At 46.1% G+C, this 27,773-nt stretch overlaps 1 protein-coding gene and 1 long non-coding RNA gene across 2 annotated transcripts in view; one reads left to right on the top strand and one right to left on the bottom strand.

Moving 5' to 3' along the window:
- Positions 1 to 27,773, bottom strand: part of LOC143804904 (uncharacterized) — a 72,170-nt gene that overhangs the window by 18,457 nt on the left and 25,940 nt on the right. The gene's annotated exons all lie outside the window — the stretch shown is intronic.
- Positions 5,413 to 27,773, top strand: part of PTGS1 (prostaglandin-endoperoxide synthase 1) — an 80,655-nt gene continuing 58,294 nt past the window's right edge. Inside the window, exons 1-2 of the mRNA XM_077283473.1 lie at positions 5,413 to 5,499; positions 5,608 to 5,676. Coding sequence (XP_077139588.1) covers positions 5,493 to 5,499; positions 5,608 to 5,676 — 76 coding nt within the window. The 5' untranslated portion in view covers positions 5,413 to 5,492. The remainder of the gene's footprint in view (positions 5,500 to 5,607; positions 5,677 to 27,773) is intronic.

Raw genomic sequence — 27,773 nt, 5'->3', positions numbered from 1 at the left:
GTGGATCACAGACACCTCATCTTTCAGGCCATGCTCACGCAGTGTAAATACTGCATTTGTTTTCCTGTGTTTTTATGCAGGCAATTAGCTGTCCCCAAAAAATTGGATGCAATTTCTTTAAATCTGAATTAAAAAATGTAATTATGGCAAAATAAAAATTATGCAGCAAAAACACAATAATCAGAGAAGATTATTACTGCGTATTATGAAAACATGAGAACAAAAAAGCAGATGAAAAATACCCAGGATTTACACTGTGTGAACACGGACACTGATGGCATATACAGTAAAGATTTAATGGGGCTGTCCAAGCTTGGGACTTGTGAACACTCACAGCGAGCACAGTGCACAATGTTAGGATTCTCCAGTATTAGCATTGGGAACGGGAGGGAGTGTGAATAGACTAGATGTGAATACAGGTGAGTTGAGTGAGGCCGGACACGACTAGTTGGAATGTGGCCAGAAGTATGTAAATCGCATACCTGCGATCACATGACTGCCTGCTCCCAGTTCCGGCGTCGGTGAATCCTGACAGTGCACAGTGTGCGCACTCTGAGGATTCACAAGTCTGCAGTCACATATAGTGACTACAGACTGGCACCCCAAGCCTGGACAACCACGTAAATGATGTGATTATTATGGTGAAATTCCTACAGTAGAATATTATAATATAGGATTAGGATGACAGAATAGCGAATGATATAAATGAATAATGTAGATGATGCTATAAATTCATGAACTGGTCCTTCTGATGTAGCCCTTTAGTAAAGTACCTTGCCCAGGTATCATAGCCAGAGTTAGACCATTAAGATTTTCTCAAACCTTCCAGCATATTATAAAGGGTAATAAAAAATTATTTTTATTTCCACATGTTGCTATCAAATCAATAAATATAATAGAAGACTTCAGACACTTTCACACGGCGGCATGTTTGGCTCAGGTTCCATTTGCTGCCAAAAAAGGGGAATAGATTCCCAAAGAGGGAAGTAGAGAACTGATAACAGCAGAGGAAAGTAGATAAAACTAATACGATTTACATACACAGATCTGTCACCACCATGAGGTGAGTGGACAGGAGGGAAGTTATTAGTCGGCCGGTACATGATCTAGGATTGTAGCATCGCTATCAAGAAAGTCAGATGTGATATTAAAGTTTATATGGAAACATAAAATGCACCAGAACAACGCATTGTGGTTTGTGGCTTTTTTTTTTTTCAGTGCTTTTTTTTTTTTTATAGCATTTTTTTTTATAATTTTTTCTGTAGGACTTGAAATACACTAAATATATATAGACCAAAAGTTTGGACACACCTCCTCATTTAAAGATTTTTCTGTATTTTCATGACTATGAAAATTGTACATTCACACTGAAGGCATCAAAACTATGAATTAACACATGTGGAATTATATACTTAACAAAAAAGTGTGATACAACTGAAAATATGTCTTATATTCTAGGTTCTTCAAAGTAGCCACCTTTTGCTTTGATGACTGCTTTGCACACTCTTGGCACTCTCTTGATGAGCTTCAAGAGGTAGTCACCGGGAATGGTTTTCACTTCACAGGTGTGCCCTGTCAGGTTTAGTAAGTGGGATTTCTTGCCTTATAAATGGGGTTGGGACCATCAGTTGTGTTGTGCAGAAGTCTGGTGGATACACAGCTGATAGTCCTACTGAATAGACTGTTAGAATTTGTATTATGGCAAGAAAAAAGCAGCTAAGTAAAGAAAAACGAGTGGCCATCATTACTTTAAGAAATGAAGGTCAGTCAGTCCAAAAAATTGGGAAAACTTTGAAAGTGTCCCCAAGTGCAGTGGCAAAAACCATCAAGCGCTACAAAAACTGGCTCACATGAGGACCGCCCCAGGAAAGGAAGACCAAGAGTCACCTCTGCTTCTGAGGATAAGTTTATCCGAGTCACCAGCCTCAGAAATCGCAGGTTAACAGCAGCTCTGATTAGAGACCAGGTCAATGCCACACAGAGTTCTAGCAGCAGACACATCTCTACAACAACTGTTAAGAGGAGACTTTGTGCAGCAGGCCTTCATGGTAAAATAGCTGCTAGGAAACCACTGCTAAGGACAGGCAACAAGCAGAAGAGACTTGTTTGGGCTAAAGAACACAAGGAATGGACATCAGACCAGTGGAAATCTGTGCTTTGGTCTGATGAGTCCAAATTTGAGATCTCTGGTTCCAACCACCGTGTCTTTGTGCGACGCAGAAAAGGTGAATGGATGGACTCTACATGCCTGGTTCCCACCGTGAAGCATGGAGGAGGAGGTGTGATGGTGTGGGGGTGCTTTGCTGGTGACACTATTGGGGATTTATTCAAAATTGAAGGCATACTGAACCAGCATGGCTACCACAGCATCTTGCAGCGGCATGCTATTCCATCCGGGTTGCGTTTAGTTGGACTATCATTTATTTTTTAACAGGACTATGACCCCAAACACACCTCTAGGCTGTGTAAGGGCTATTTGATTAAGAAGGAGAGAGTGATCGGGTGCTACGCCAGATGACCTGGCCTCCACAGTGACCAGACCTGAACCCAATCGAGATGGTTTGGGGTGAGCTGGACTGCAGAGTGAAGGCAAAAGGGCCACAAGCGCTAAGCATCTCTGGGAACTCCTTCAAGATTGTTGGAAGACCATTCCCGGTGACTACCTCTTGAAGCTCATCAACAGAATGCCAAGAGTGTGCAAAGCAGTCATCAAAGCAAAAGGTGGCTACTTTGAAGAACCTAGAATATAAGACATAATTTCAGTTGTTTCACACTTTTTTGTTAAGTATATAATTCCACATGTGTTAATTCATATTTGGAACAGCACCAGACAAAATATCAATGTGCACGCACCCCAGCCAGCAATCACAGAAGGCTCCTTAGGATAATGAAAAAAAGAGGGGAAACAGCACAGCAGACTTCCAAAAAAGTGATGTTTAATGCCCAAACGGCGTGGTGACGTTTCGGATAGCTTGAGAAAGGATTGTATCCGAAACGTCGCCATGCCGTTTGAGCATTAAACATCACTTTTTTGGAAGTCTGCTGTGCTGTTTCCCCTCTTTTTTCTCTCTCTCTTTATATCTACCGAAGCCGTGGATTAGTAATCTTCAGCATGTCTGTTTCTGCTCTGATTGTCACTGCTTACATATAACATGGCTTTGTCAGTGGTAGCTTGGCAGTTTTAAAATTGGCTACGAAGGACAAACTTAGTGCAAGACACCCTGTTTACCAGATCCCCAGGGGTTGTCCTGTGCTCCTTGTATAGGAATTATTCCTAAGAAGCTGAAGCCCTACCCTGGGACCATAAAGTGCTGACTGGTGGTGCAGGCTGACAAGAGTGAACAGTACAAAATCAACAAGCAACAGAATTCTCAGGAAATGGGCAATGGGCAAACAAGAGGGATACAACAAAGCAAAAGGTAGCCAAAGGACTGAACCAGAGAAGACAAAACTATATGTGGCAGCTGTCAGCACTGGGAGGTTTAATAGGGTCTGGTGCATTCCAATTGGCCAAGGCAGGGAGCTGATTACTAGTGCTGGACAGCACACACACTCGTACTGCCAGACTGGTCTCAAACACCCAGGTCTTAGGCTATGTGCACACGTTGCGGATTTGCCTGCGGATTGGCAGAAAACACAGGTGCGTTTTATTATGCAATTTTGGTCCTTTTTTTGCTTGGTTTTGACGCGGTTTTGTATGCTAATAAAGATCTCTTATTGAACAAAAAAAAAAAGATTTGTGATGTAATTTCTTGTCACAGACAGGGAGGAGGAGGAGGAGGACGACGACAGTGGTCATGGGGCTTTTATGAATCCATCAACTGTGCCTGTAATGTAGAACGCAGAGTTTTGAAAATACGCTGCATCCAAAACATCTCTATCCCTGATTGTGGGCACGTACCCTAACAGATGGAGGCAGCGAGCGTCCCCCGATAACAACTAGAAAGCTTTTAGTTGCGCCCAGGTTCAATGTGGTTTTCAAGAGCTCACTCATCAGGAATCCATTGCTGTTTTTATACGAGTTTTTCTGATCTGATGCAATTTTTTAATCACCCCCCTCCCCCACACTTTTTTTTTCCATGCTTTTCACTTGACTTTGCCAGGTTTGGATTGAATTTCATAAGGATTCTGCGTCAGACAAGTCTGATCAGTGCATTTCTTTCTGCTGCAAGATTTTCAAAACCTGCGGCCAGATACACAGCACTGTTTATTACATTTTTTATTTTATTTAGTATTTTATTATTTTATTTAGCATGTGCATTTTTGATGCCCTTTTAGTGCTGCAATTTTGCAATTTTTAATGCTGCAATTTTGCACTAAAAAATACGATCGAAATTTTATATGCACAGGATGAGACATCCTGGATGTGTATTTGGGCTTTCAGGTGCGTTTTATTTTTCTGCTGCTATTCTGCAGTTTTAAGACCCCAATTTATGAAGAGCGGCGATATTCTCAACAGCTGTGATGATGGGGCGTGCTGGAGTCAGATTCACTCATTCACAGGTCAGTATTTGTATGCCAAAACCAGGAGAGGAACTCACAGAAAGGCTACGGTCACACAGGGCGTTTTTGCTGCGGCTTTTTTTATGCTTTAATTTTCAGCTTTTTTTTCCCCCAACAGAATGCACAAGAGAAAAATCTAGCATGTCAAAATCACAGCAAAAAAACACATAAAAAAATGCAGGAAAAACATGATTTTTTTTCTGCAGCTTCTTTCCTGCCAAGAGATCAGGTTTTGCTGCAGAAAAAAAAAAGCTGAAAAAACGCCCAGTGTGAACTTACCCCAAAAACTATAATTGAAGGACTGAGACCAGTCCTATGTTTTGGAGATGGTCCTGCTGAAATACTGATGTGTATATAAAACCTAAGACTACGTTCACATGAGCAAATACAAGAAATCATCCATGATTCCCACATTGAGTTTTTGGTATCTTATGCTGCGTTTTTTTTTTTGTTTTGTTTTTACAAAAAGAGATTCTGCAACATCATAAACTCACCAAATTCTGAGGAATATTTAGATTTGAGAGTCAATACATAAATATTTTTCTATCCACTGGCTAACACGGTACCAAAATATAAATATATATATATATATCTTTCCTGTATCAAATTCTGAGGGTAAGACCAGACTGGTTTCATTGTGGTTTGTCTGATGTTCTCGGGCAGAATGAAGCAAAGCAATCAATTTAGCAAACACAATGAGACTACCCGCCGCCTCCGTGATTTTCAGGCTTTGTTCACACGCAGCGTCCATACCTTAACCCCATAGTAAGAAAAAACGCTCAGCAGCAGTGTGAACGCAGCCTAGAACCATACGGCCAACTGTGGGGGAGAGCCGAGCAGGTGGGGAGTTAATCGGAAGGACTGGACACTCCGGTGCCAATCCTACACTGTGAGGAGGAAGCTCTGGGAGCAGAGGAGGGGTTATAAGCAGAGAGCTGCGACCTGACTTGTGAAGGGTTCTTTATGAAGGATCTAACAGGACTGTGGAGATGGCTGGTAAGGCTCCTCAGCTCCTCTATGGGGCAGGCAAGGCTCCTCAGCTCCTCTATGGGGCTTCTCCTGGAATGTTACCTCCCTGCTTCATGGACTCTTTCTGTCTTCCAGGAGGACACTTGTTCCTGCTCTTAATCATCATCCTGAATGTCTCCTCTTCGTTCCAGACTCCGAGCACAGGTCAGTGACGTCTTCTGCACTTTATTTTTAGAATTGAGAGTCCGACTCCTCAGTGGTTGATACCTTTTAATGGCTGACTGAAAAGATGGTAACAAATTGCAAGCTTTCCAGACTACCAAGATATATATCCCTTCTGCACGCTAACCGCTTTCTTCCGTTATTGGGCTTCTTGTGACTTTCCCTCTAGGTCGCACAAGTGCTTAGGACAATAAGACATAGTGAGGTCTCTGTACTCCGCTGTGGTGTAGGTTGGCGCTGCATTCCTCACCGGAGAAGTGTTAGGACTTGCACAGTTTTGCTCTGAGGTCTGTCCCTCTGTCTCCCTGAAGGCTGCAGATCTTTCCCCTACTTTGTGCATGTTACATAATATCATGAGAAGCCTATTGACAGAACTTTTCTAGTTGAAATGCAAACTTTTTTTTTTCTGACATTCCTGTAATGGGGATATATATATATATATATATATATATATATATATATATATATATATATATATATATATATATATATATATATATATATATATATATATATATATATATATATATATATATATATATATATATATTGCACTTAGATCTCCCTTTAGGCTACGTTCACATTTGCGGTCAGCGCCGCAGCGTCGGGCGCCGCAGCGGCGCCGCATGCGTCATGCGCCCCTATATTTAACATGGGGGCGCATGGACATGCGTTGTGCTGCGTTTTGTGCCGCATGGCCGCAAGCGTTGGACGCAAGAAACGCATCAAGTTGCATTTTTTTTGCGTCCAACTTTCGGCCAAAAACGACGCATGCGGCGCAAAACGCAGCGTTTTAGCGTGCGTTTTGCCGCGTTTTTGTTTGCGTTGTGCGCTGCGGCGCCGACGCTGCGGCGCACAACGCAAATGTGAACGTAGCCTTAGAAATGTTTGCAGTGAAGGTGCATTTTTTTTTCTTTGCCCTTGAGATTCTATTGAAAAAAAAACAAACCAACAACTCAGTATGAACACCATCTTAACCCGTTTCTTACGTCGGGCGTAATAGTACGCCCACATCGGACTCCCACTGTTTGGTGTGGGCTCTGGAGCTGAGCGCGCACCTTTCCAGGCACATGTCAGCTGATCTATACAGCTGACATGTGCCTGCAATGCCACGGGTGTAATTGCGATCCACCCACGGCTGTTAACCAGTTAAATGCCACTGTCACTCTGACAGCGGCATTGAAATTGTGCTTACCGGAAACACGTCCATTTTTCCTATCGCCACGACAGCACCCACAACGAGAGAGGGGATCCGCCCACCTTCCGGACAGGAACCTACAGGTTAAAAAAGGGCGGTCTCCCCTCGCCCTCCAGTTTGGGTTCCTGTCCGGACGGCGGGAGCCTACAGCTTTTGCTTACCCAGGTCCGCCAAGCCTCTGTGCGGTGTCCGGGTGAGAACGGCAGAGTCGGGGGCCTGGAAGCAGCGTCGGGGGAGGTTCTGTTTTCAGCCTCCCCCCTCGTCTGGCAAGGACCGGCTCGGTGGAAAATAGCTGAGCGGTCGTGGTGGTGTTCCCGGGGGAAGGCGCGCCGCCCCGGGTCGACCACGCGCGCAGGACGCCTGAGAGATGTCGGCGCTTATGACCCGGAAGTAGAGGAACGACTTCCGGAGGAGGCCGGGAGGAAGAGCGCGGGACCTTTGAAAAGAAGGCAGCGCTTGGTGAGTAGTGTGCGGCAGCATGTCTTCTACAGGAGACGCCGAACACCGACCGTTAGGTGAGCAGAGGAGCAGCAGCAGATCGCACACTGGAGATGTGGCACGCGGGCAGCAGGACCCTGGCACGTCACGTCGTACCTCACCCCCTCAAAAACCGGTACTTTATTGTTTCATCAGCAGTGGTGAGTTTTATATTTGAACCATTGACTGATACAGATTGTCCCCTGTACTATGTTTTCTTATAGGGAAAAAAGACCTCAAAGTCTAAACATAAGCAGTGTGCGTTATGCACGGAGCCACTACCTGACACCTACCTAAAAAAGTTATGTCAGTTGTGTATATGCCGCACGTTAGAGGAAGAAGCTCCCCTTCGTGTATCAGATTTAAGGGAAGTAATTAGGGAGGAAATAAAATCATCCCTTAAAACCAAGCGGCATGAGAAAAGTAGCATGGAGGTGATATCCGATTCCAGCCCTTCATTGCAAGAGGGCGAGTGCTCGGACACTTCATCATCGGCCTCCTCGGATGAGGAAGGAAGGCCTTGTTTCTCCATGGAAAATATGGACACTTTAATTAAAGCAGTCCGTACAACGATGGGGGTGGCAGAGAGCAAAGAGCCAAAAACCACCCAGGAAATCATGTTTGCAGGACTGAACCAGAGGAATCGTAGAGCTTTTCCCGTAGTTGAGACCATTAAAGATCTGGTCAGACGAGAATGGGACAAACTGGATAAGGGGTTTTTACCTTCGGCCGCAAAAAGAAGGTACCCCTTTGAGGATGACACCTTATCTCAGTGGGTGAAGATCCCGAAAGTGGATGCGGCAGTAGCCTCTACTTCAAAAACTGCCTCACTACCATTAGAGGATGTAGGACTCCTTAAGGATCCCTCAGACAGAAAGGCGGACATGCTCCTTAAGAAAGTGTGGGAAGCATCATCAGGAGCCTTTAAGCCTGCAATTGCAGGCACCTGTACGGCAAGGTCAATCATGGTCTGGGTGACGCAGCTGGAAGAGCAGCTTAAAGCCAAAACACCTAGGGATAAGTTACTAAATTCCCTGTCTCAGGTCAGAGAAGGAGCGGCTTATCTCGCAGATGCCTCAATTGACTCCCTGAAATTAGCTGCAAGATCGGCGGGGCTCTCAAACGCAGCCCGACGGGCGCTTTGGCTAAAGACTTGGAAGGGAGATGCCCAGGCAAAAGCCAAGTTGTGCTCTATTCCGTGTAGGGGTGAGTACCTGTTCGGCCCGGTGCTGGATGACATACTTGCAAAGGCAGAAGATAGAAAGAAGGGATTTCCTAAAGCATTTAATCCCACTTTTAGGAACGCCTTCCGGAGACGCATGCCCTTCAGGAAGTTCCAGTCAGACCAGCAGGCATATAATCGAGACTGGGAGTCGTCGGATCAGAAAAAGAAAGGTGGATACTATAAAAACCCTTCATCTTTCTCAAGACGGAGACGCAGATAAAGCAGGTCTGCCAGTAGGTGGAAGATTAAAGTTCTTCTCAGCAGAATGGCAGAAGATAACATCTAGTGCCTGGATAATGGGGGTAGTCGGGGCAGGTTTAAAATTAGAATTTTTGAAAACTCCCCCAAATCGTTTTATTGTAACATCACTGGATACTCCGGCCCAACAACAGGCCTTAGAGTTAGAGATTCAACAATTACTGACAAAGCGAGTTATTGAAGAAGTACCAAGAGATCAGGAGAAGACTGGCTTTTATTCTCCGCTGTTCTTAATCTCTAAGCCTGATGGGTCCTTTAGGACTATTATAAATTTACGCAGATTGAATGAATATCTTCAGTACCGCGCCTTTAAGATGGAATCCATCAGATCAACAACTAAGCTTTTGTTTCCTAGGTGCTACATGTCAGTGTTGGATCTAAAAGATGCGTATTACCATCTTCCAGTTCACCGGGATCATCGGCAATTCCTCAGGATGGCTGTATGGGTAAACCATCAGATTAAGCATTTCCAGTTCTTAGCAATGCCCTTTGGCCTATCCATGGCTCCTAGAATTTTTACAAAGGTTGTGTCAGAAGCAATGGCCCATGTCAGGGAAAGAGAAACCCTGGTGGTGCCCTATCTAGACGATTTTTTAATAATTGGAAATTCTATCGCTCAGTGTACATCTAGGGTAAATGCCATAATATCATCCCTACAGGGTCTCGGGTGGATAATCAACTGGAAAAAGTCAAGACTAGAGCCCACAAGACATCAAGCATTCTTCGGAGTTCTCTTAGACTCAGAAAATCAGTCATCCTTCCTACCAGAAGAAAAGAAACAAAGGATCATTCAGAAGATCAGGGCCGTAAGGAAAGCTCCAAACTTAAGTTTAAGAGACGCAATGTCTCTTCTAGGTTCTTTGACGGCATGCATATCGGCGGTGAGATGGGCTCAATCTCACACCCGAATGCTTCAGTACGAGGTGCTTCAAGCAGAGAAAGATCTTCAGGGAGCTCTAAGCAGGAAGTTCAGTATATCGCCTGCCACTCTTCACGATCTCAGATGGTGGCTCAATCCAGTAAATTTGTCAAAAGGAGTCCTCTGGACCATCACCCCGGACAACGTGGTCACGACAGATGCCAGTCCGTTCGGTTGGGGAGCCCATATGGGAGACATTCTAACCCAGGGGCGTTGGTCAAGTCTAGAGTCCCAGAACTCCTCAAATCTAAGAGAGCTGACAGCAGTCAACCAGGCTCTTCTTTCTCTGCTACCTTCCCTGAAGAGTTCGCACGTTCAAATACAGTCAGACAATATGACTGTGGTGTCCTACATCAATCATCAGGGAGGGACAAGGTCACGTTCTCTAATGACCACTGCAGCACAGATATTGTCTCTGGCCGAGGATCACTTACAATCTCTGACAGCGGTTCACATAGAAGGGAAACTCAATATAGAAGCAGACTACCTCAGTCGCCATTCCCTTCGTCAGGGAGAGTGGTCCCTAGACCAGCAGATATTCAATCAGATAGTCAATCTGTGGGGATTACCGACAATAGATCTGTTTGCTACGAGGGAGAACAAGACCACCAGGAGGTTCGCATCCTTACACAGGGCAGACCAACCTCTCATAGTAGACTCCCTTCGTGTCCGTTGGAACTTCCGACTAGCGTATGCATTCCCTCCTATGTGTCTAATTCCGATAGTTCTCAGGAAGATCCGGGAGGAAGGAGCCAGAATAATCTTAATCGCCCCCTTCTGGCCCAGGAGGCCTTGGTTTTCTCTCCTCAAAGCAATGTCTGTCACCGATCCTTGGGTGTTGCCAGTGGTTCCAGATCTCCTCTCTCAAGGTCCATTCCGTCATCCAGATTTGGAGACTCTTCACTTAACAGCGTGGAACTTGAGAGGGAGCTTCTGAAGGAGAGGGGGTTCTCCGAAGCTTTAGTAAATACCTTATTGAAAAGCAGGAAGGAGGTTACAACAAAAATCTATTCAAAGATTTGGAAAAGATTCCTTATGTTCTACCAGAAACCATTGGGAAATAATGCTCCGATCTCAGCCATTTTAGAATTCCTTCAGAAGGGCTGGGAGTTGGGTCTAGCGGTCAACACTCTAAGGGTTCATGTATCAGCCTTAGGAGCTCTGTACAACAGTGACATAGCTGGTAATAGATGGGTTGCTAGATTTATTAAGGCATGTCAGCGTTCTAACCCAATCCATATTGCCAGGGTACCTCCTTGGGACCTCAACTTGGTGCTTGAGGCGTTGACCGAACCCCCCTTTGAACCATTAGAATCTATTTCGATTAAAAATCTAACATTGAAAACAGCCCTACTCTTAGCGTTAACATCTGCCAGGAGGGTCAGTGATATACATGCTTTGTCAGTAGATCCTCCTTACTTGATAATTCTCCAAGATAAGATTGTCTTGAAACCTGATCCTGCATACTTGCCAAAAGTGGCAACTAAATTTCATAGAAGTCAGGAGATTTATTTACCATCTTTCTATGAAAATCCGGGTTCAGATGAGGAGAAAAAATATCATACCCTAGACGTAAAGAGGACAATATTAGAATACCTGGATAGGACACAAAGCTGGAGACAGAGTAGGGCTCTGTTTATTTCTTTCCAGAATCGGAAAAAAGGTTCCAGTGTCACGAAGAGCTCTATCGCTAGGTGGATTAGAGAAGCGATATGTCTTGCCTACTCTGCCAGGGGAGTAACACCACCCGAAGGCATCAGGGCGCACTCCACTTGGGCCATAGCATCATCCTGGGCGGAGAAGGCAGATGTCCCCATTGAAATGATATGTAAGGCGGCAGTTTGGTCATCACCTTCCACCTTTTATAAACACTATCGCCTTGATCTATCTGCTAATTCCAGCTTGCAGTTTGGCCGTTCAGTACTTAGTGCTGTGGTCCCTCCCAGTTAATAGTCTTTGAAAGTCTCTCGTTGTGGGTGCTGTCGTGGCGATAGGAAAACCGGTTTTTACGTACCGGTAATAGGATTTTACAGAGTCCACGACAGCACCCATACATTCCCCCCCGTATTTAGTTGCTTATTCCTGCACTCTGTTGTAAGGTGTGCCTTAGAAATCACTCTTTAGAGGTGGTGGTATTTAGTAATGTTTAAGATAATATTGTCATGTACTGATTCATTGGCGGTATCCCTTGTACTCTGGAACACAAACTGGAGGGCGAGGGGAGACCGCCCTTTTTTAACCTGTAGGTTCCTGTCCGGAAGGTGGGCGGATCCCCTCTCTCGTTGTGGGTGCTGTCGTGGACTCTGTAAAATCCTATTACCGGTACGTAAAAACCGGTTTCACGCTCATTGGTAACCCCGTCACGTGATCGCGGCTCACATATGGGTCGGCATGACAACCAGAGGTCTGAAGCAGACCTCCATGGCTGTCAAAGCCAGATTCTTATGAGCGCCTCCTGGTGGTCGGCACTCATAGCAAGTGAGCATTTCTGCTAAGTACAGGCAATCTGATTATCACCTGTGTGTAGCAGAGGAGATCAAAGAACTGCAGCTTTTGTAGCAAGTGAAAAGTAAAGGAAAAAAAAAATTAAATATAAAAGTTCAAATCGCCCCATTCAAAATAAAACAAAACAAAAAAAATCAAAACCTATTTGGTATCCCCATGTTCAGAATTGCCAGATCAATCAATATATAAGAATAATTAATCCAATTGGTAAACAGCGCAAAGAGAAAAAGTCAACACTAGAATTTAAGTTTATTTGTTTTTTTACCAATTCTTTCCACTAAAGGAGTGTTTTGTTTCCCAGCCAGTAAAAAAAGCCCCCTAAAGGCTACATTCACACTTCCGCTTTTTCAGATCCGTTGCAGTTCGTCGTTTTGGGAAAAAAACGGATCCTGCAAATGTGCCCGCAGGATCCGTTTTTTTCCCTTAGACTTGTATTAGCGACGGATGGCCACACGTCACATCCATCCTGCGACGGATCCGTCGTGTTTTGGCGGACCGTCGTCTGGGAAAACATTCAATGTAACGTTTTTTGTCTGCGTCGAAAAAACGTACAGCGACGGATCCTGCGGCGTCCGTCGTTAGCTAGAATGGAAGCCTATGGGCGCAGGATCCGTTGCTGTCCGTCAAATGACGGAATCCAGCAACAGATTCCGTTTTTTTGACACTGAGCATGCCTGGAAGGATTTCTATTCCTTTAATTTAACCCATTTTTCCTACAGCTGCTGCATCTATGGATCCGTCAAAAAACAGGATCCAGTGCTTCCGTTTTTTACAATCTGCACAGGATCCGTCTTTTCAACACTTTGACGGATTGTGACTGATTCTAAAAGGCGGAAGTGTGAAAGTAGCTAATAGGCCACAGGTTTGTGTTTAAATTTATCACTAGGCCACAGATCTATGAGATTCAGAAGCAAATCGAAAGCCTTCTGATTTGCATCTCTCAGATTGTATGGCCGAGTCTTATCTGGAAACTCTGATCAGTGTGTGTGTGGCCAAGAAATACCAGGAGTCGGTGTTGCTCAAGAATTAAAAAATCGGACACACATGGAATATCTCCTTTCGAATGTAATGCCGCACCTAGTGTAGAAATGATTTAGGTCATTAGTTATACTCTACATAGTTGCTCGCTGCCTAAGGTGACAAAGAGCTTAGTTTAATGAGATGCATTGTACCATGGTTATACGGAGCACTTTGTGCGTTGTCTGTACAGCAGTTCTAACTTTTGCTGCTTGGTGAATATAAACTACAGGACTGATACCCCTCCACCTTATTTTAGCTATATTTTTAGGTAACTTGTCATAAGGGCAATTTTTGAAGCTAGCTTTGCTGCATTGCACCAAATTTTTCATACTGTTGTACAATATTTACCTGTTTCTTATTAGATTGAGCAATATTAGGGTAGCCTTATTTAGTCCCCCAACAGTAACCAAAATGACTACATTTGTTAGGTAAAATTGTCTTCCCCCTGCCTCCAACACCCCACCCACTTCACTTTTCTATACATATAAATGGGGAACCCTTTTAGTGCAAATCCATTAGATGCAGATGGGTGGATACATCAACTACTTTTGGATGCTTCTAGCAAAAGTTCTTCAAGTGCTTGTGTGGATGAAAACTTGGCTAAGTTATTCTTAGTTTTCAGGTGGGGGCAGGATGGAGCCTGTCTGTTTATCTGCACTTAAACTTCTGTTTAGAAAAGCTCCAGGCTAAAAAAAAAAAAAAAAAAATTGAGACTATTCCTTCTGCATTTGGACTGAATTTGCAGAGGGAGGGGGGATAAAAAAAAGAACAAGAGTGTCTACCAGAGATCAAAAGGACACCACAAAATAAAAATTTTGCAAACTGAGACTTGTGCACATAGCCTGTCACAGATCCAATGTGGCATGGATCAATTTCTTCTAATTCGACCAATAACACACGATGGAGACAATCAGCTATAGAGAAAGGATGGATTGCATCTAATGGAAAATACAGTGGCTTGAAAGTATTTACACACACACCCCTATTCCATTTTTCATGTTTTGCTACCTCACAATCTGGAATTTTACTTTTTTTTTTTTTTTTTTTTTTGAGGGTTTGCATCAGTTCATGTAAAGAACATGCCTACATCTCAACATTTGTACTTTGTAGAGCCTCCTTTTCTGGCAATGACCACTTCAAGTTGCTTTGGATAAGTCTCTATGAGCTTTCCACATCTGGCCACTGGGATTTTTGCCCATTCCTCAAGGCAAAACTGCTCCAGCTCCTACAAGTTAGATGGTTTTCTCTGGCAATCTTCACGTCTGACCACAGATTCTCAATTGGATTAAGGTCTGTGCTTTGACTAGGCCACTCCAAAACCTTTCCACATTTCCCTTGAACCACTCGAATGTTGCTTTAGCAGTATGCTTGTTGGATTGTGAACCTGTCCCAGTCTCAAATCGCTGACAGACTGAACAGATTTTACTCAAGAATATCACTGTATTTTGCACCATCCAGCTTCTCCTTGACTCTGACCATTTTCCCTGTCCCTGCTGCTAAAAAACATTCCCACAGCATAATGCTGCCACCACTATGTTTCACTGTGAGGATGGTGTTCTTGGGGTGACGAGCTGTGATGGTTTGGCGCCAGACATGGCGTGTACCTTGGTGACCAAAAAGTTAAATTTTTCTAGTCTGACCACAGCACCTTCCTCTATACATTTCTGAAGTCTCCCACAAACTCAAAAATGAGCTTTACAATTTGTGTAAGTAAAGGCTTTTACCACCTCTATGGAGTGTACGGCTTGTGTTTCTATGGATAGATGCTCCAGCCTCTGCTGGGGAATACTGCAGCTCCTTCAGGGTTACCTTCAGGGTTACCTTTGGTCTCTGTTCTGCCTCTTTAATTAATGCCCTCCTTGCTCGGGCTTAAAATTTTGGTGGGCGCCCTCTCCTGACAGGTTTGTGGTATCATGTTCCTTCCATTTGTTGATGGATTTGATGGCTCTCCAGGGGATCATCCGAAATGAGGATTATTATTTATTTTTTTTTTTGGATCTAGGCCAAGTCATTTAAGAATTGAGTAAAGTACAGTAGTTTACTTTCTTGCCTCAATAAACAATTAGAGAAGGGCCCCTTATCTCCCTGTGCATATTCTAATGAGTTCCAGATGCATATCTCTGTAAGATTCTATTTAACGACTACTTTTGAGTAATGTTTTGTACAGGTTCCTTCCGCACTTTACCCCATTCCCTACCCCAAAAAAATGTTTTACGTGGAGTGATTCCTGTTATTGCACACGCAAGCTCTTGTTAACTCCAGATCTAAAGGGTTTTATGCAACACCCCAGGTAACCGGTTGTTGCACTGATGTTGCCTTCCTTTCGGGGAGGGTGATATCAAGCTCAGAGGCAATGGAATTTCCTTTGTAAGACACTCACATGCAACATATTCCAAATCCAGACCAGGAGGGGGAGTTCAGGACCTGGATTCAGGGGAGCTTCCCTTTAAATATGGATATATGTCCTGGTCTGGGGGAGGGGTTAGCCAGTCTGATAGAGACACTGAAGGAGAAGGAAGTCTGAGAGAGCAGACAGAGAGGCCTGGTAGCCACGAGGGAGCTGCAGCCTTCGAAAGGACAGATAACCCGAGGGGTTGTATGTAGTGGAGCTTCAGAGGAAAGGAGCAAAGGAGAGGAACAGGGCTCAGAGGGGAACTGACTGGGCACCCTCAGAGCCGAAGCGCAGTACCGGGTACTGGTAGCCCAAGGCCTTAGTGGAACTATAGGACACTTGGCAGAACCGGAGGGCTGAGAACTTTATGGGATTGGCCCACACCCCACCTGAGACGCAGCAGCATCTGAGGAGCCCGGGGTATGATAGAGTCCCTATAAAAAGGCTCAAGCTGCCCGTCATGCAGGTACCTGTCTCAGGACAGGGGGAATAGAGGACTCTGCAGAAAGTTTCAGGCAGCAGGGACTTCATATACAGCAAGCTAGTTGGAAAGGCTCACGGACCTCAACTGGAAAATGGGAATCTTCCATTGCTTCCTAGTCGGCAGGGCCATACCATCATCCGTGCCTGGTACCCTGGACTGTGGCCTGATACTACAGTAAACCAGGTAAAGACTTAAAACGTGTGTCCTTTACTCATTTTACCGGACTACACCATTATCGCCATACACTTCAGGACCTCTGGGGACCCCGCTTCACCTGTGGGAAGCGTTACCATCAATGCTGCAACAACATCCCCCAGAGGACCCCTTTAGCGCAGCGTCGGTCCCGCTATTGACCGAACACCACAGGTGGCGTCACAACAGACTCATTTACAATATCTCTTTTAAAGACCGTTCCCCCTTTATTTGGACACCCAGGGCCACGGACCCGGTCGCAGCCACGTGACATCCCCTTTAAGACCGGACCTGGTACCGAGTACCCCACGGCACAGGCGGCGTGCTCCGTTTGCAATATCCACAGATCATGTAGACAGTGTCACAGAAGAGCTCTTCATTCATTGAAGGAAGGACACCTCTTACTGGTGAAATGTAGTGGCTCTATAATAACCCGAGACTATAGACTCTAGTCCTATAGTTGTAAGGTATAGCTACAGGGATGCTGAGGTTGCTCATGAGGACACCGGTATCTAAAGAGAGATAGCAGATGGAAAATCGTGGTGCACCACACTTTATTTAAAACATTTTCTGCTAATGGAAAATGTAATTTGTTTAAACAGGCAGATTGCAAATGTCGCCATATTCTGCCTCTGAGTATTACGAGTGTCCAGATCTGGGGATCTGTGCTTGGACCCATTGTATGGTACCTGACAAATTGCATGCCCTGTAGAGCTGAAGGTAATGGGAAGGTAGACGGTTTGCTGCTTGGATCACTTGTTTATCCAGCAGACAAATACAAAGCACCATGTTGGTGAAATGCCCCAAACGTTTTTTATTTTTATATACGGTAGTTGTCCAAATCCATTACTTTCTGTACTTTTTTTTTTTTTTTTTTTTTTTCTTTCATAATTTGGGAAAGTTATGAAATGTTCTGTTCCTGATCTAAGGATCTCTGCTTTTAGTTGAGTCTGTGGGGCACTTTATGCACATGCTCAGTAGTGACCAGTGCTGTGGAACGTAGTGGAGAGGAATCTGTGTTGCACTTTATGTACACGCTCAGTAGTGACCAGTGCTGTGGAGTCGGAGTCAGGGAAATTGTGGAGTTGGAGGTTTGGCTTACCCACTCCAAAGCCCTGGTGCGCCGACTTTTCTGGTCAGGACATTCTGTAGAAACTCTATGAAAACCCAAGCTTTATCTGAGCAGTTGTTTGATGGACTAACTCGTTAGAAAACAGTTTGGCCATAGAAGCTGCTTATGAGATGACCATTTTATAAATTTAAACAATTTATGCAGGATGTTTGTCCACTTGCTAGAGATTACGAATCGAGAGTCGATAGGTGCTGCCTCTTGGCTGTCCTTATTTTATTCTCTCAATTCAATATTGTCTTCCAATCCTTGGTTGCAAGTAAAAAAAGCGAAAGAATATGTACATTATGGTTAGAAAACGCTCTAAATGTGTATGGCAGGAATAGAATGCCTGGGATTATGCCAGTGACCTCCCTTATGGGAGTGCGGTCCATAAAATGGGCTTATCTGGACTAACTTAGTAGATAAAATTGCAGCTAGGGCAGATTGCCATGAATGTAGTAAAGACTGCATACGAAATTCACCAATTCTAGTATTTGGCATCATTGATTAGTTGTCAGTTCTCCTGTACAGCTACCGGCCTGATTCAATCTACAGTGTATGGTATATGGGGAAAACACAATTATTTTTTTAAAACTGTTTTTAAAAAGTCTCTCCAGAGCTGTAACAGTCGTCTGACCATAAGATTCCAGGAAGCCCAAGCCAGCCAGGGGCAACATCAACATGTAAAGACTTACATTTTACTACAGATGGCAGGGTCATAAATCTAGGAACACTGAAGTATTCTCTAGCCCAGGGTCCCAAACTTGGCTTTGTATATGGGCCTGATAAGGAAAAAATTTGAATTTGAGGAACTTTTTTTTTTTTTTTTTTTTTTTTTTATGCTTGGGTCATTACGAATGTGGTTATAACAAATGTGCACTCATATTGTAATTATATCCATAGGTTTTAGAGAAGGAAAATAGGACAAAAAAAGAGGAGAAAAAAAAGTGAAGCAAAAAAAAGTGAATGTCAATTTTGTACTGATATACAGTATGTCTCAAGATGGGGATATGTCCCCAAACCTTTAAATTAAAAAACCTAAATCATCTTACTTGCCTTCCTGCACTCCTTCGCAGCGTCTTGTTTTGATGCCAGCAGCTGATTTATGTTTCTAAGAAGTGCATGGCTGGGACGTCATGCGCTGTTTACAAGCAGAAGACAGCTGCCAGAATACTTAATGCTCTCCACACCGGGAATATGTGAGTGGAGAGCAGTGAATGTTCATTGCTTTTTAATAGCGGGCACAGTAGCCGGCCTCCTGCAGCCGGTTGATCACGTGTACCTGTGAGTAGGTTACGGGATGCAGTGATGGACAGGAGACAGAGCAAGGGTTAACCATTTTAATTCACACTGAGATACTCCATGCAGGGAGGTTATAGCTTAATTCTGGGGGGGGGAACAGTGGAAAAGGTTTAACAGTTATTGGGGGGGTTAGCTTATCCTGCCAGACGTCTGTCAAGACGATGTCGTCCCGGAACAGGTGATGGTGCCGACAACTGCTGACGCGGCACTTGTCCAATATGACCCTGGAGGTGGCGATGATCCGTCTTCTGGCGGCAGTGTTCGGTCTCTGGTAACTTCCGCTGAACCCCTAGTCCATGTACTGATGTGGCCGGAGGAGCGTAGGCCACGGCACTGTCTGAGCCTGACGGGACCTGGCAGACATACACTGGTGAATCAGGGCGCAGATGACAGTCCTGCACCCGGTCTCTGTCTGGCAGCATGCGCACAGTACTCGGTAGCTGGGAACGTTCAACACCATGCTTTGTGGTCACCAACGGGCACACTGCACGTCCCTCCTCAGTCTGTCAGAAGTGGTGGGGAAGCTTGAGCACGGGCCTGCGCTATACTGATGCTCAAGGGCTGGAGCACTCGTGTCCCCCTGCTGCGTGCTGTGTCTTCCCGCCAAGTCTGCCCATTTCCGTGCGCGCTGAGTCTCTAAGCACTTAGCCACACCCCCTGTTTCTGCCTGTAATGATTGGTCTGGTCTCTTATGCTTTCCCCTGGAAAATAGAGGAGACAACCCCAACAGTTCTGGAGCCGGCACAAAAAAGGTACCCGCGGCACGGTCCCTCTTACATACCCACTACTTAAGGGAATGAATATTCACTGATGTCCAGTCTCATAGGGGGAGTGAATATTCATTCCCTTTAGCAGCGGGCACATGTGATCGCCCGGCCACTGCAAGAAGCCAGCGGCTGAGCTTGCTGCGTCTGCTATTTAAAAATAAATAAATATTCGCTGCTCTCCACTCACATGGGCGTGGGGAGCAGTGAATATTCATTTCTTTTTAGCCACGGCAGCCGGCTCCTGCCCCCGGAGACCCACAGCTTCCCCAGCCACAGCAAATACATCATTTCAATTGACTGTGCATCCTTAGACGCACATTCAGCTGAAATAAAATGCTGCCCTCCTGAACCGGGCAGGGATGTCAAAGGGTCTACAGTCCCTTCAGTCCGCATGAAGCAGCCTCAGGGGTCGCTTTTCTGAGACACCCCCCCCCCCCCCCCCCCCCATGCCCTAGCCTCTTTCTTTTAGGGAAGTAAACTCCTACAAATCAGCTGATAATCTCTGGTACTGAGGAAGCTTTTTAGAAACCTTTCTATTTCTTCACCCTTTTTTTTTTCCCCTGGAAATAAATGGCTTTCAGACTGTTGGAGACCAACTACAAGTGCTATAATAGCATTTATCTTGCATATCTCTAGTGCGGAGACTTTCCAGATACTGTATAAATAATATTTGTAAGTCGTTTATGAAAAATGTTAGTGTTGTGGTTTTTTTTTTTCCTAAATACAGATAAGTAACGGCAAAATATTTGTTTGCTCCTCCATGACTCCCATCTGCATGCTCTCTAGATTTTATTGCTCCAATATTAATGTTTTAATTGAACATTTGCAAAAGTGTGGGGTCAGATACCAGACACATCTGTTCCTAGTGTAGAAATTACTATCCATAACTTTTTATGGTTTTCAAGGGAGCAGCAAAAACTGCTATAAACACAAAGGCCGTGTAATGGAAGAGGAAAGTGTAAGGCGTCAAACACAACAAGAAAACCAGACATCAATGCACAAGTGACCTCAATGTCTCAAGCCACCATACTCTACTTGTAAAACCCTTCCACAAGGAGATGTTGTCATGAGGACAAAACAGTGGTTAAAATCTCTTACCCTCGTCAATGTGCCGCAAGCTGGAAATGGCACGATATTTGTCACAGTATGATGATATTTTTATTGGAGCATTGTTGTTCCCATCCAAAAATGTTCTTGAACCAGAGAAACATCTGTATTCTAATAGGTTAGTTATTAAAAAAAAAAAAAAAAAAAAAGCTTGAAATGGTTTCCAGCTCTTTGAAGATGTTTGGGTGACCTCCCAGACTTGGGTGTAACTAGAGTCCTGTTGTCACGGTGGCTAGTTTTGGACCACAGCCCCCATAACAACTACCAGGCCGAGTACTAAAATCTATTAGGATCTACATTCCCACCCCTCAAACACAGGACAAACAAGAACATCTATAAGGCCGGAGTCACACTACAGCGAGATACGGCCGAGTCTCGCAGGTGTGTAATGACCAGAGGTCCGAATAAGATCCAGTGAGTCACAAACCAAGACTAAGGCAGAAATCTCCAACGGTATTTACTCAAAGGCAAAACAATAAAGGTAATATGGAGAATTTTAAAGTAAATGCACCCCAAGATACACCAGCTCAGCAGCAGCTGAAATCACTGTGCCACTCCAAGGTCTCCTGAGAACTGTATGCTACGACAGACTAGTAAGAAATTTACCTAACAAGGAAACTAAAACAGGAACAAGTGTAAATTGATTGTAGTGTTATAAAGGGAGCCCCTGGAATGGCACACTGAGTATAACTTACACAACTCTAATATAAGATACACCTCTAAGTAACAATTAAACACTCAGAGCAGAGATACCCGGGTATCTATAACTTATGGTACCGTATCCTGAGATGGATCTCCTCTCAGGTAAGAATCCGCACAGGCTGCAGCCCAGTCTATATCTTCAGCGCCAATAAGTTACAGCAAGCTCCTCTTGTCTGATCGGCGGATGCCGAGCCCAAACGCCGGGGACTTAGTTAGTGGCCTCACGATATTGTCACTTCTTCTGTAGCTCCTAGGAATGCTTCCACGACAACCCGTCTGTGTCTGTATCAGCAATCGGTCAGACTTGTTTCTCCAATCAATGCACAGGGAATCACAGACTCTCAAATACGTAGTGGGTTTGCAGTAAAGTTTCAGTCTTTCAAAATAAGGTTAGCTCCTCTCCAGAAAAACGTTAGCAATGCAAAGTCTCTCAATAGCTTCTTTTTCTCCAACAAACTCGCAGTAAAATCCTCTCACAGTCTCTTTGCTATAACACAGCAGCTCTGCTCTTCCTTCCCGCCTTTCTCTCTCTCTCCTCTCACTTCCTTGTTTCACTTTACACACAAGATACCAGACCCCACCCCCCAGCACACATTGTCTCTCGGAGTCTTGCAGGATCTGCTCTCTGCTGCAACAGGCAAAAACCACAGGGTCCTAGTGCCCTCTCAGTGGGACTACAGTTCACCCTCTTACATGCCACCCCACTAGAGGTTGGCGTCCTCGACATACCTTCCCACTCAAATTCATCTTGAGCATATCGCTGAGGCGGTATTCCTGCCGTAGATCGTGTAGTTCTCCTGAGTCCTACATCTACAGGTGTAACCTTAGAGGGAGCTAAAGTCTCTTCCGTGGTCGTGTTAGTGGGCACAAGTGGAGTTGTCTCCTCCTGCGGCTCGATGTCCTGTGATACAGCGTCAGGACCAAGCAGTTGTCCTGATGCACTCTCCTCAACAACATCCTCCATATCCCCAACATTCTCTTCACCCGAGGACATATCGGTCGCAGGGGGCAAATAAGCAGGCGCAGGGGTAAGCACACCATCAAACTCAAGATCATTCAGAATTCCCGCCCCTTGGAACATGGCCTATGGCTCTAGGGGAGTAGGTGCCGAATCTTCAAACCAGCACCGTTGTAACATGTTGCGATGCAAATTACGGGTTGGCCCCCCTGTCCCCACCGGTTCGACCTCGTACACAGGAATCTCAGGGTTCACCTGTTTTTTTTTATCAGATACGGTATCGCCTCCCATCGGTCACTCAGCTTTCCTGACCGTCGTTTTGTCGTCACCAACACTCTGTCTCCTGGAGAGAACAGCTCTGTTTGTACAGGTCGCGTGTCTCTATGGACCATCTTGCGAAGGCGATCGCCCACCACCTGATGCACCACCCTCAACCGCCGCCGATGCTCTCGTACCCACTCGGATGCAGTCAAAGGGGGGGGCGGAGGAGGGATCTGGCACATTCAAATCCTCAATGTCTCAGCCAGGTCTACCAAACATTAACATGTGTGGTGAGTAACCAGTAGTACTGTGCACCCTGTTATTGTAAGCCCACATCAATTCGGGGAGATACTCAGGCCAGCATGTCTGTTGCTGACTCTCTAAGGACCTCAACATTTGCAACAAGGTCCGATTAAAACGCTCACATGCCCCGTTACCCTGAGGGTGGTAAGGCGTTGTTCTCGACTGCTTGATACCATAGAGCTGGTGCAACTCTTTCATCAGCGTCCCCTGAAAGCAGGCCCCTTGATCTGAATGTATTCTCTGCGGACACCCGAACACTTGAAAGAAATGTCAGCACACTGCCTCAGCCGCCGACTTGGCCGTCTGATCTCTTGTCGGCACCGCTACAGCATACTTGGTAAAGTGATCTGTCATCACCAGGCAATAGGAGTACCCTGACATAGAGTACCCTATCAACACGTAGTCAATCATGAGTAGCTCCAGTGGAGCTGAAGTCTTAATAGACTGTGTGGGAGCCCGCTGCTCAGGGCTTTTGTTGAGCCCACAAATTCAGCACTGCCGACACGCGTCGGGCACCATCCCTCCCAACTCAGGGCAGTAGAGAATTCGCTGCAACCACTGAAGTGTCTTTTCACTTCCAAAATGGGCCCCCTTCTCATGCGCCTCACGAGCGACCACTGGACCCATCCCCACAGGAATTATCTGTTGGTACCGATGCTGCAGCTCCGATGGCAGGTACACCTTACGACACAAAAGACCTTGTTCCACACACAATTCATCCCATTGTCGAAGGAGTTTCATTCCTTCCATGGACAACTGAGCCTTGTCCTCTGCACTGGGCCAGGCCTTGTTTTGTACCCAACGGCGCACAAGTGCAACGTCCGGACTCTCATCCTGGACTCTTGTCAAATCTGAGGATGTTTTACCCAGGACACAGGGCATCCCGGTGGCCACCCCACTTGAGTGTACCACACTTTGGAAGATAGGTATCTGCCCCAAAGCTGGAGTTTCAGTGTCCTCAAGTTGTTCGTCAACATCTTCCCCTGATGACCCAAGGGGCACTCTTGACAATGCATCTGCATTGCCGTTTTCTCGACCAGAGCGAAATTTAATGTGGTAATTGAACTTGGCTAGTCTGGCGACCCACCGCTGCTCTAACGCTCCCAGTTTTGCATTCTCCAAGTGAGCTAGCGGGTTGTTATCTGTCATGACTAGCACCTCAGCTCCTGTTAGATACTCGGCGAAGCGTTCTGTCATTGCCCACACCAGGGCCAGCAATTCCAGCCGGAATGAGCTGTAGTTAGCCGGATTTCGCTCGGAGTCTCTTAAAGATCTGCTGCCATAAGAAATCACTCGCTCTCGGCCGTCCTGCACCTGTGCTAGTACTGCCCCCAACCCATGGAGACTACCATCGGTATACAACAAAAAAGGGGTGTCAAACCGGGCGTAGGCCAGCAATGGGGCACTCGTTAGGGCGGTTTTCACTTCATCAAATGCCTTTTTCTGTAGGGGCCCCCATGGGATGGGGCGATTTCGAGGACCCAGCGCTGTCCCTCTCAAAAGTTGATTCAAGGGACTTACTACTTGTGAGAATTTAGGCACAAACCGCCGATAGTATCCTGCTAGGCCCAGGAAGGCCCGCACTTCTCGCAGGTCACAAGGAGGTGGCCACTCTTGTACCGCCTTGATCTTACTGTCTAAAGGTAGTACCCCGTCCGAGGTCACCAGATGCCCCAAATATTCAATCTGGTTTCGTAACAGTTGACATTTTTTTGGCTTTATTTTCAGGCCGTAGCTCTTGAGCCGCCGGAGAACTTGACGCAGCTTCTCCAGATCTTCAAATGAGGTTCCGAACACCACAATGTCGTCTAGATATATCAGGACTGATTCAAAATTTAGATCGCCCAAGCAATGTTCCATCAGGCGTTGGAAGGTTCCCGGGGCGGTGGCGAGGCCAAAAGGCATCCGGTTGAACTCAAAGAGCCCCATTGGCAAGACAAACGCTGTCTTGGCCCGATCTTTTTCAGCCATTGGGACCTGCCAGTACCCACTTGCCAAATCCAACGTTGAGAAATACTTGGCCCGACCCAGGGCCAACAGGGATTCTTCAATACGGGGTAAAGGATATGCGTCCCGTACGGTGTGGGCATTCAATTTTCGATAATCCACTCAAAATCGGAGTGTCCCATCCTTCTTGCGGACCAAAACTACAGGAGCCGCCCAGGGACTCCGGCTCTCTCGGATCACTTGGTTATCCAGCATATTGGCCACCATGCTCTTCACCTCTTGATAAAGCGCTGGAGGAATTTGCCGATATCTTTCTCTAATGGGTGGAGTATCCCCCGTTGGAATCTCATGCTCAATCATCTGGGTACACCTGAAGTCCTCTCCATGTCGGGAAAAGGTCTCTTGATGTTCCCACAAAACTCTCTCCAACTGCTCCAACTGCACGGGGGTCAGCTTCTCCCGATCCACTCCCATCTGCTCCATGATCACATGACCATTCCATTCCTCCGTAGGAGGCTCAGTCCGGCCTACCTCGACCGCAAAGGTCCAGGATGACTGTTGGTCTGGTCGCAGTTCGAATCCTGCATTTTCCGGCACCTTTTCTGCCGGCATGAACAGTTCAGCCAGTATGGTTCCAGCAGGAATTGCAACAGCTTCATCTAAAACATTGATGCATCGGACCGGCACTCGTCCATTCTTCACAATCGCCAGAGACCGGGCCACATGTACCTTGGCAAATGAGGAACCCTCTCGGACAGGCTCAAGTAGCACTTCAAGCCCATTCAATCTCTGTGCAGCTCCCACAGGCAGCATTAAGAGTTCCTCTTGTCTTGGTCCCAGCAGGATCGGGGCCCTCGATGGCACTCGGACCCGGCCCACCCGGCCGCCTGGGACCGCACTTTTCAGCAAGTCGCAACTCAGCACTAGACGGTGTAGAATTCTCTGTGTGGGTCGGTGTCTTGTCGCAGGGGCCCAGTATCGGGGTCCTTCACTGGCATACATCTGGTGATTCAAGTCTCGCAGCACGTTCATTCCGAGCGTCACTTCCATCCCTCTTCTAGGTGGGTGATCCACCAGTACTACCCCTTTCTGCCCCAGCTCTTGACCAAACATTTTTAGTTGCATCCACACGATTCCCTTGACTGACAGTTGACCATTATTTGCGGCGGTCAGTCGTATCACTCGACCATCCTCTGGAATCACTAGTCGACTGAAGTATCTCTCATATATTTCCAGTGGCATTATAGTACATTCGGATCCCGTGTCAACCAAGCACCTCATCTTCCGCCCTTCAAATTCTGCTTCTATCACTGGACTACATGCAAACAAATCTTGCTCATTCCGTCGAGGGCTTTGTGTGGGTGGGGCCGCTGCTGCTTGCCCTCTCATGGCAGCGGCCGGAAGTTTAAAGCCGGCGACGGGGTTTCTGGGGCTGCAAGCGTCCGGCAGTAACGAGAGATGTGTCCCTGGCGCCCACACTTCCAGCAGGTGATTGCTCCTCGTGGACGAGGGCTTGACTCATTCTGATAGGACGACCGGGCCGTCTGTGGGGTCACCGTTCCAGGAGGTGGGGCAGGAGGCCCCCGTGAGGGGGTAGAGGCGGGATCAACTGTCAGTTGAGACAATTTCAGCTTCAACTCCTTCACCTCAGCACGCAAAGCTTGTACCACGCTCACCAACCCCTCTCCCCCTGACCCTGATGACCCACCTTCCTCCAGCTGGGCACTGTTCACTGACCCCTCGGGCACGTGAGCAGATTTCTCTTCCCTTTCCACTGCAGCTCGGTAAATCTGCCAGAAGGATAATTCTGGTGCAGCCCGGGCCATTTCCAACAGTTTGTCCCGGAGAAGTCTATTAGCTAAACCGGTGATGAATTGATCCCGGAGCAAGCGGTCTACCTCCCGGAACGCTCCCATGGCCCCCTGGTCTAGTCGCTGCATCTCATTCAGCGTCTCTTGCAAGATATTAGAGTACTGCATCAGGGACTCACACTCTCTCTGGGGACGATTAAAGAATAGGGACCGAAGCTGGGCCACACGCGCTCGGCCCCCCAAACTCCCCTCTAACAGTTCCAAAATCTTTTCTAACGTATCCCTCTCTGATTCTGGGCGCACCATCACCATACGTCTAATATCGCCCTCCAGTGCATTTAAGGCCAGCTCAGCGCGTAACGCGGGGGTCAAATTACACATGCGCAGAATACTCCGGATTCTCTCAGCCCAATCTTGCAACGCCATATTGCGCCCGTCGTATTTCGGCATGTGCTGAAGTAAAGCTCCTACAGGCACATACCCTCCCGAAATCGCCGCGGCTGCCAGGGGAACCCCAACCCCTGAGGGGGATGCGGATACAGCGGGGTCATTTCTACCCTCGTCCATGACAAACACTGGATCCTGCCGACTACGCCAAAAATGTAATGACCAGAGGTCCGAATAAGATCCAGTGAGTCACAAACCAAGACTAAGGCAGAAATCTCCAACGGTATTTACTCAAAGGCAAAACAATAAAGGTAATATGGAGAATATTAAAGTAGATGCACCCCAAAGATGCATCAGCTGAAATCACTGTGCCACTCCAAGGTCTCCTGAGAACTGTATGCTACAAAAGACTAGTAAGACATTTACCTAACAAGGAAACTAAAACAGGAACAAGTGTAAATTGATTGTAGTGTTATAAAGGGAGCCCCTGGAATGGCACACTGAGTATAACTTACACAACTCTAATATAAGATACACCTCTAAGTAACAATTAAACACTCAGAGCAGAGATACCCGGGTATCTATAACTTATGGTACCGTATCCTGAGATGGATCTCCTCTCAGGTAAGAATCCGCACAGGCTGCAGCCCAGTCTATATCTTCAGCGCCAATAAGTTACAGCAAGCTCCTCTTGTCTGATCGGCGGATGCCGAGCCCAAACGCCGGGGACTTAGTTAGTGGCCTCACGATATT

Source organism: Ranitomeya variabilis, chromosome 2 (assembly GCF_051348905.1).
Source record: "Ranitomeya variabilis isolate aRanVar5 chromosome 2, aRanVar5.hap1, whole genome shotgun sequence".
In the NCBI taxonomy this organism is placed as follows: Eukaryota; Metazoa; Chordata; class Amphibia; order Anura; family Dendrobatidae; genus Ranitomeya; species Ranitomeya variabilis.
This window is presented reverse-complemented; position numbering and strand designations above follow the sequence as displayed.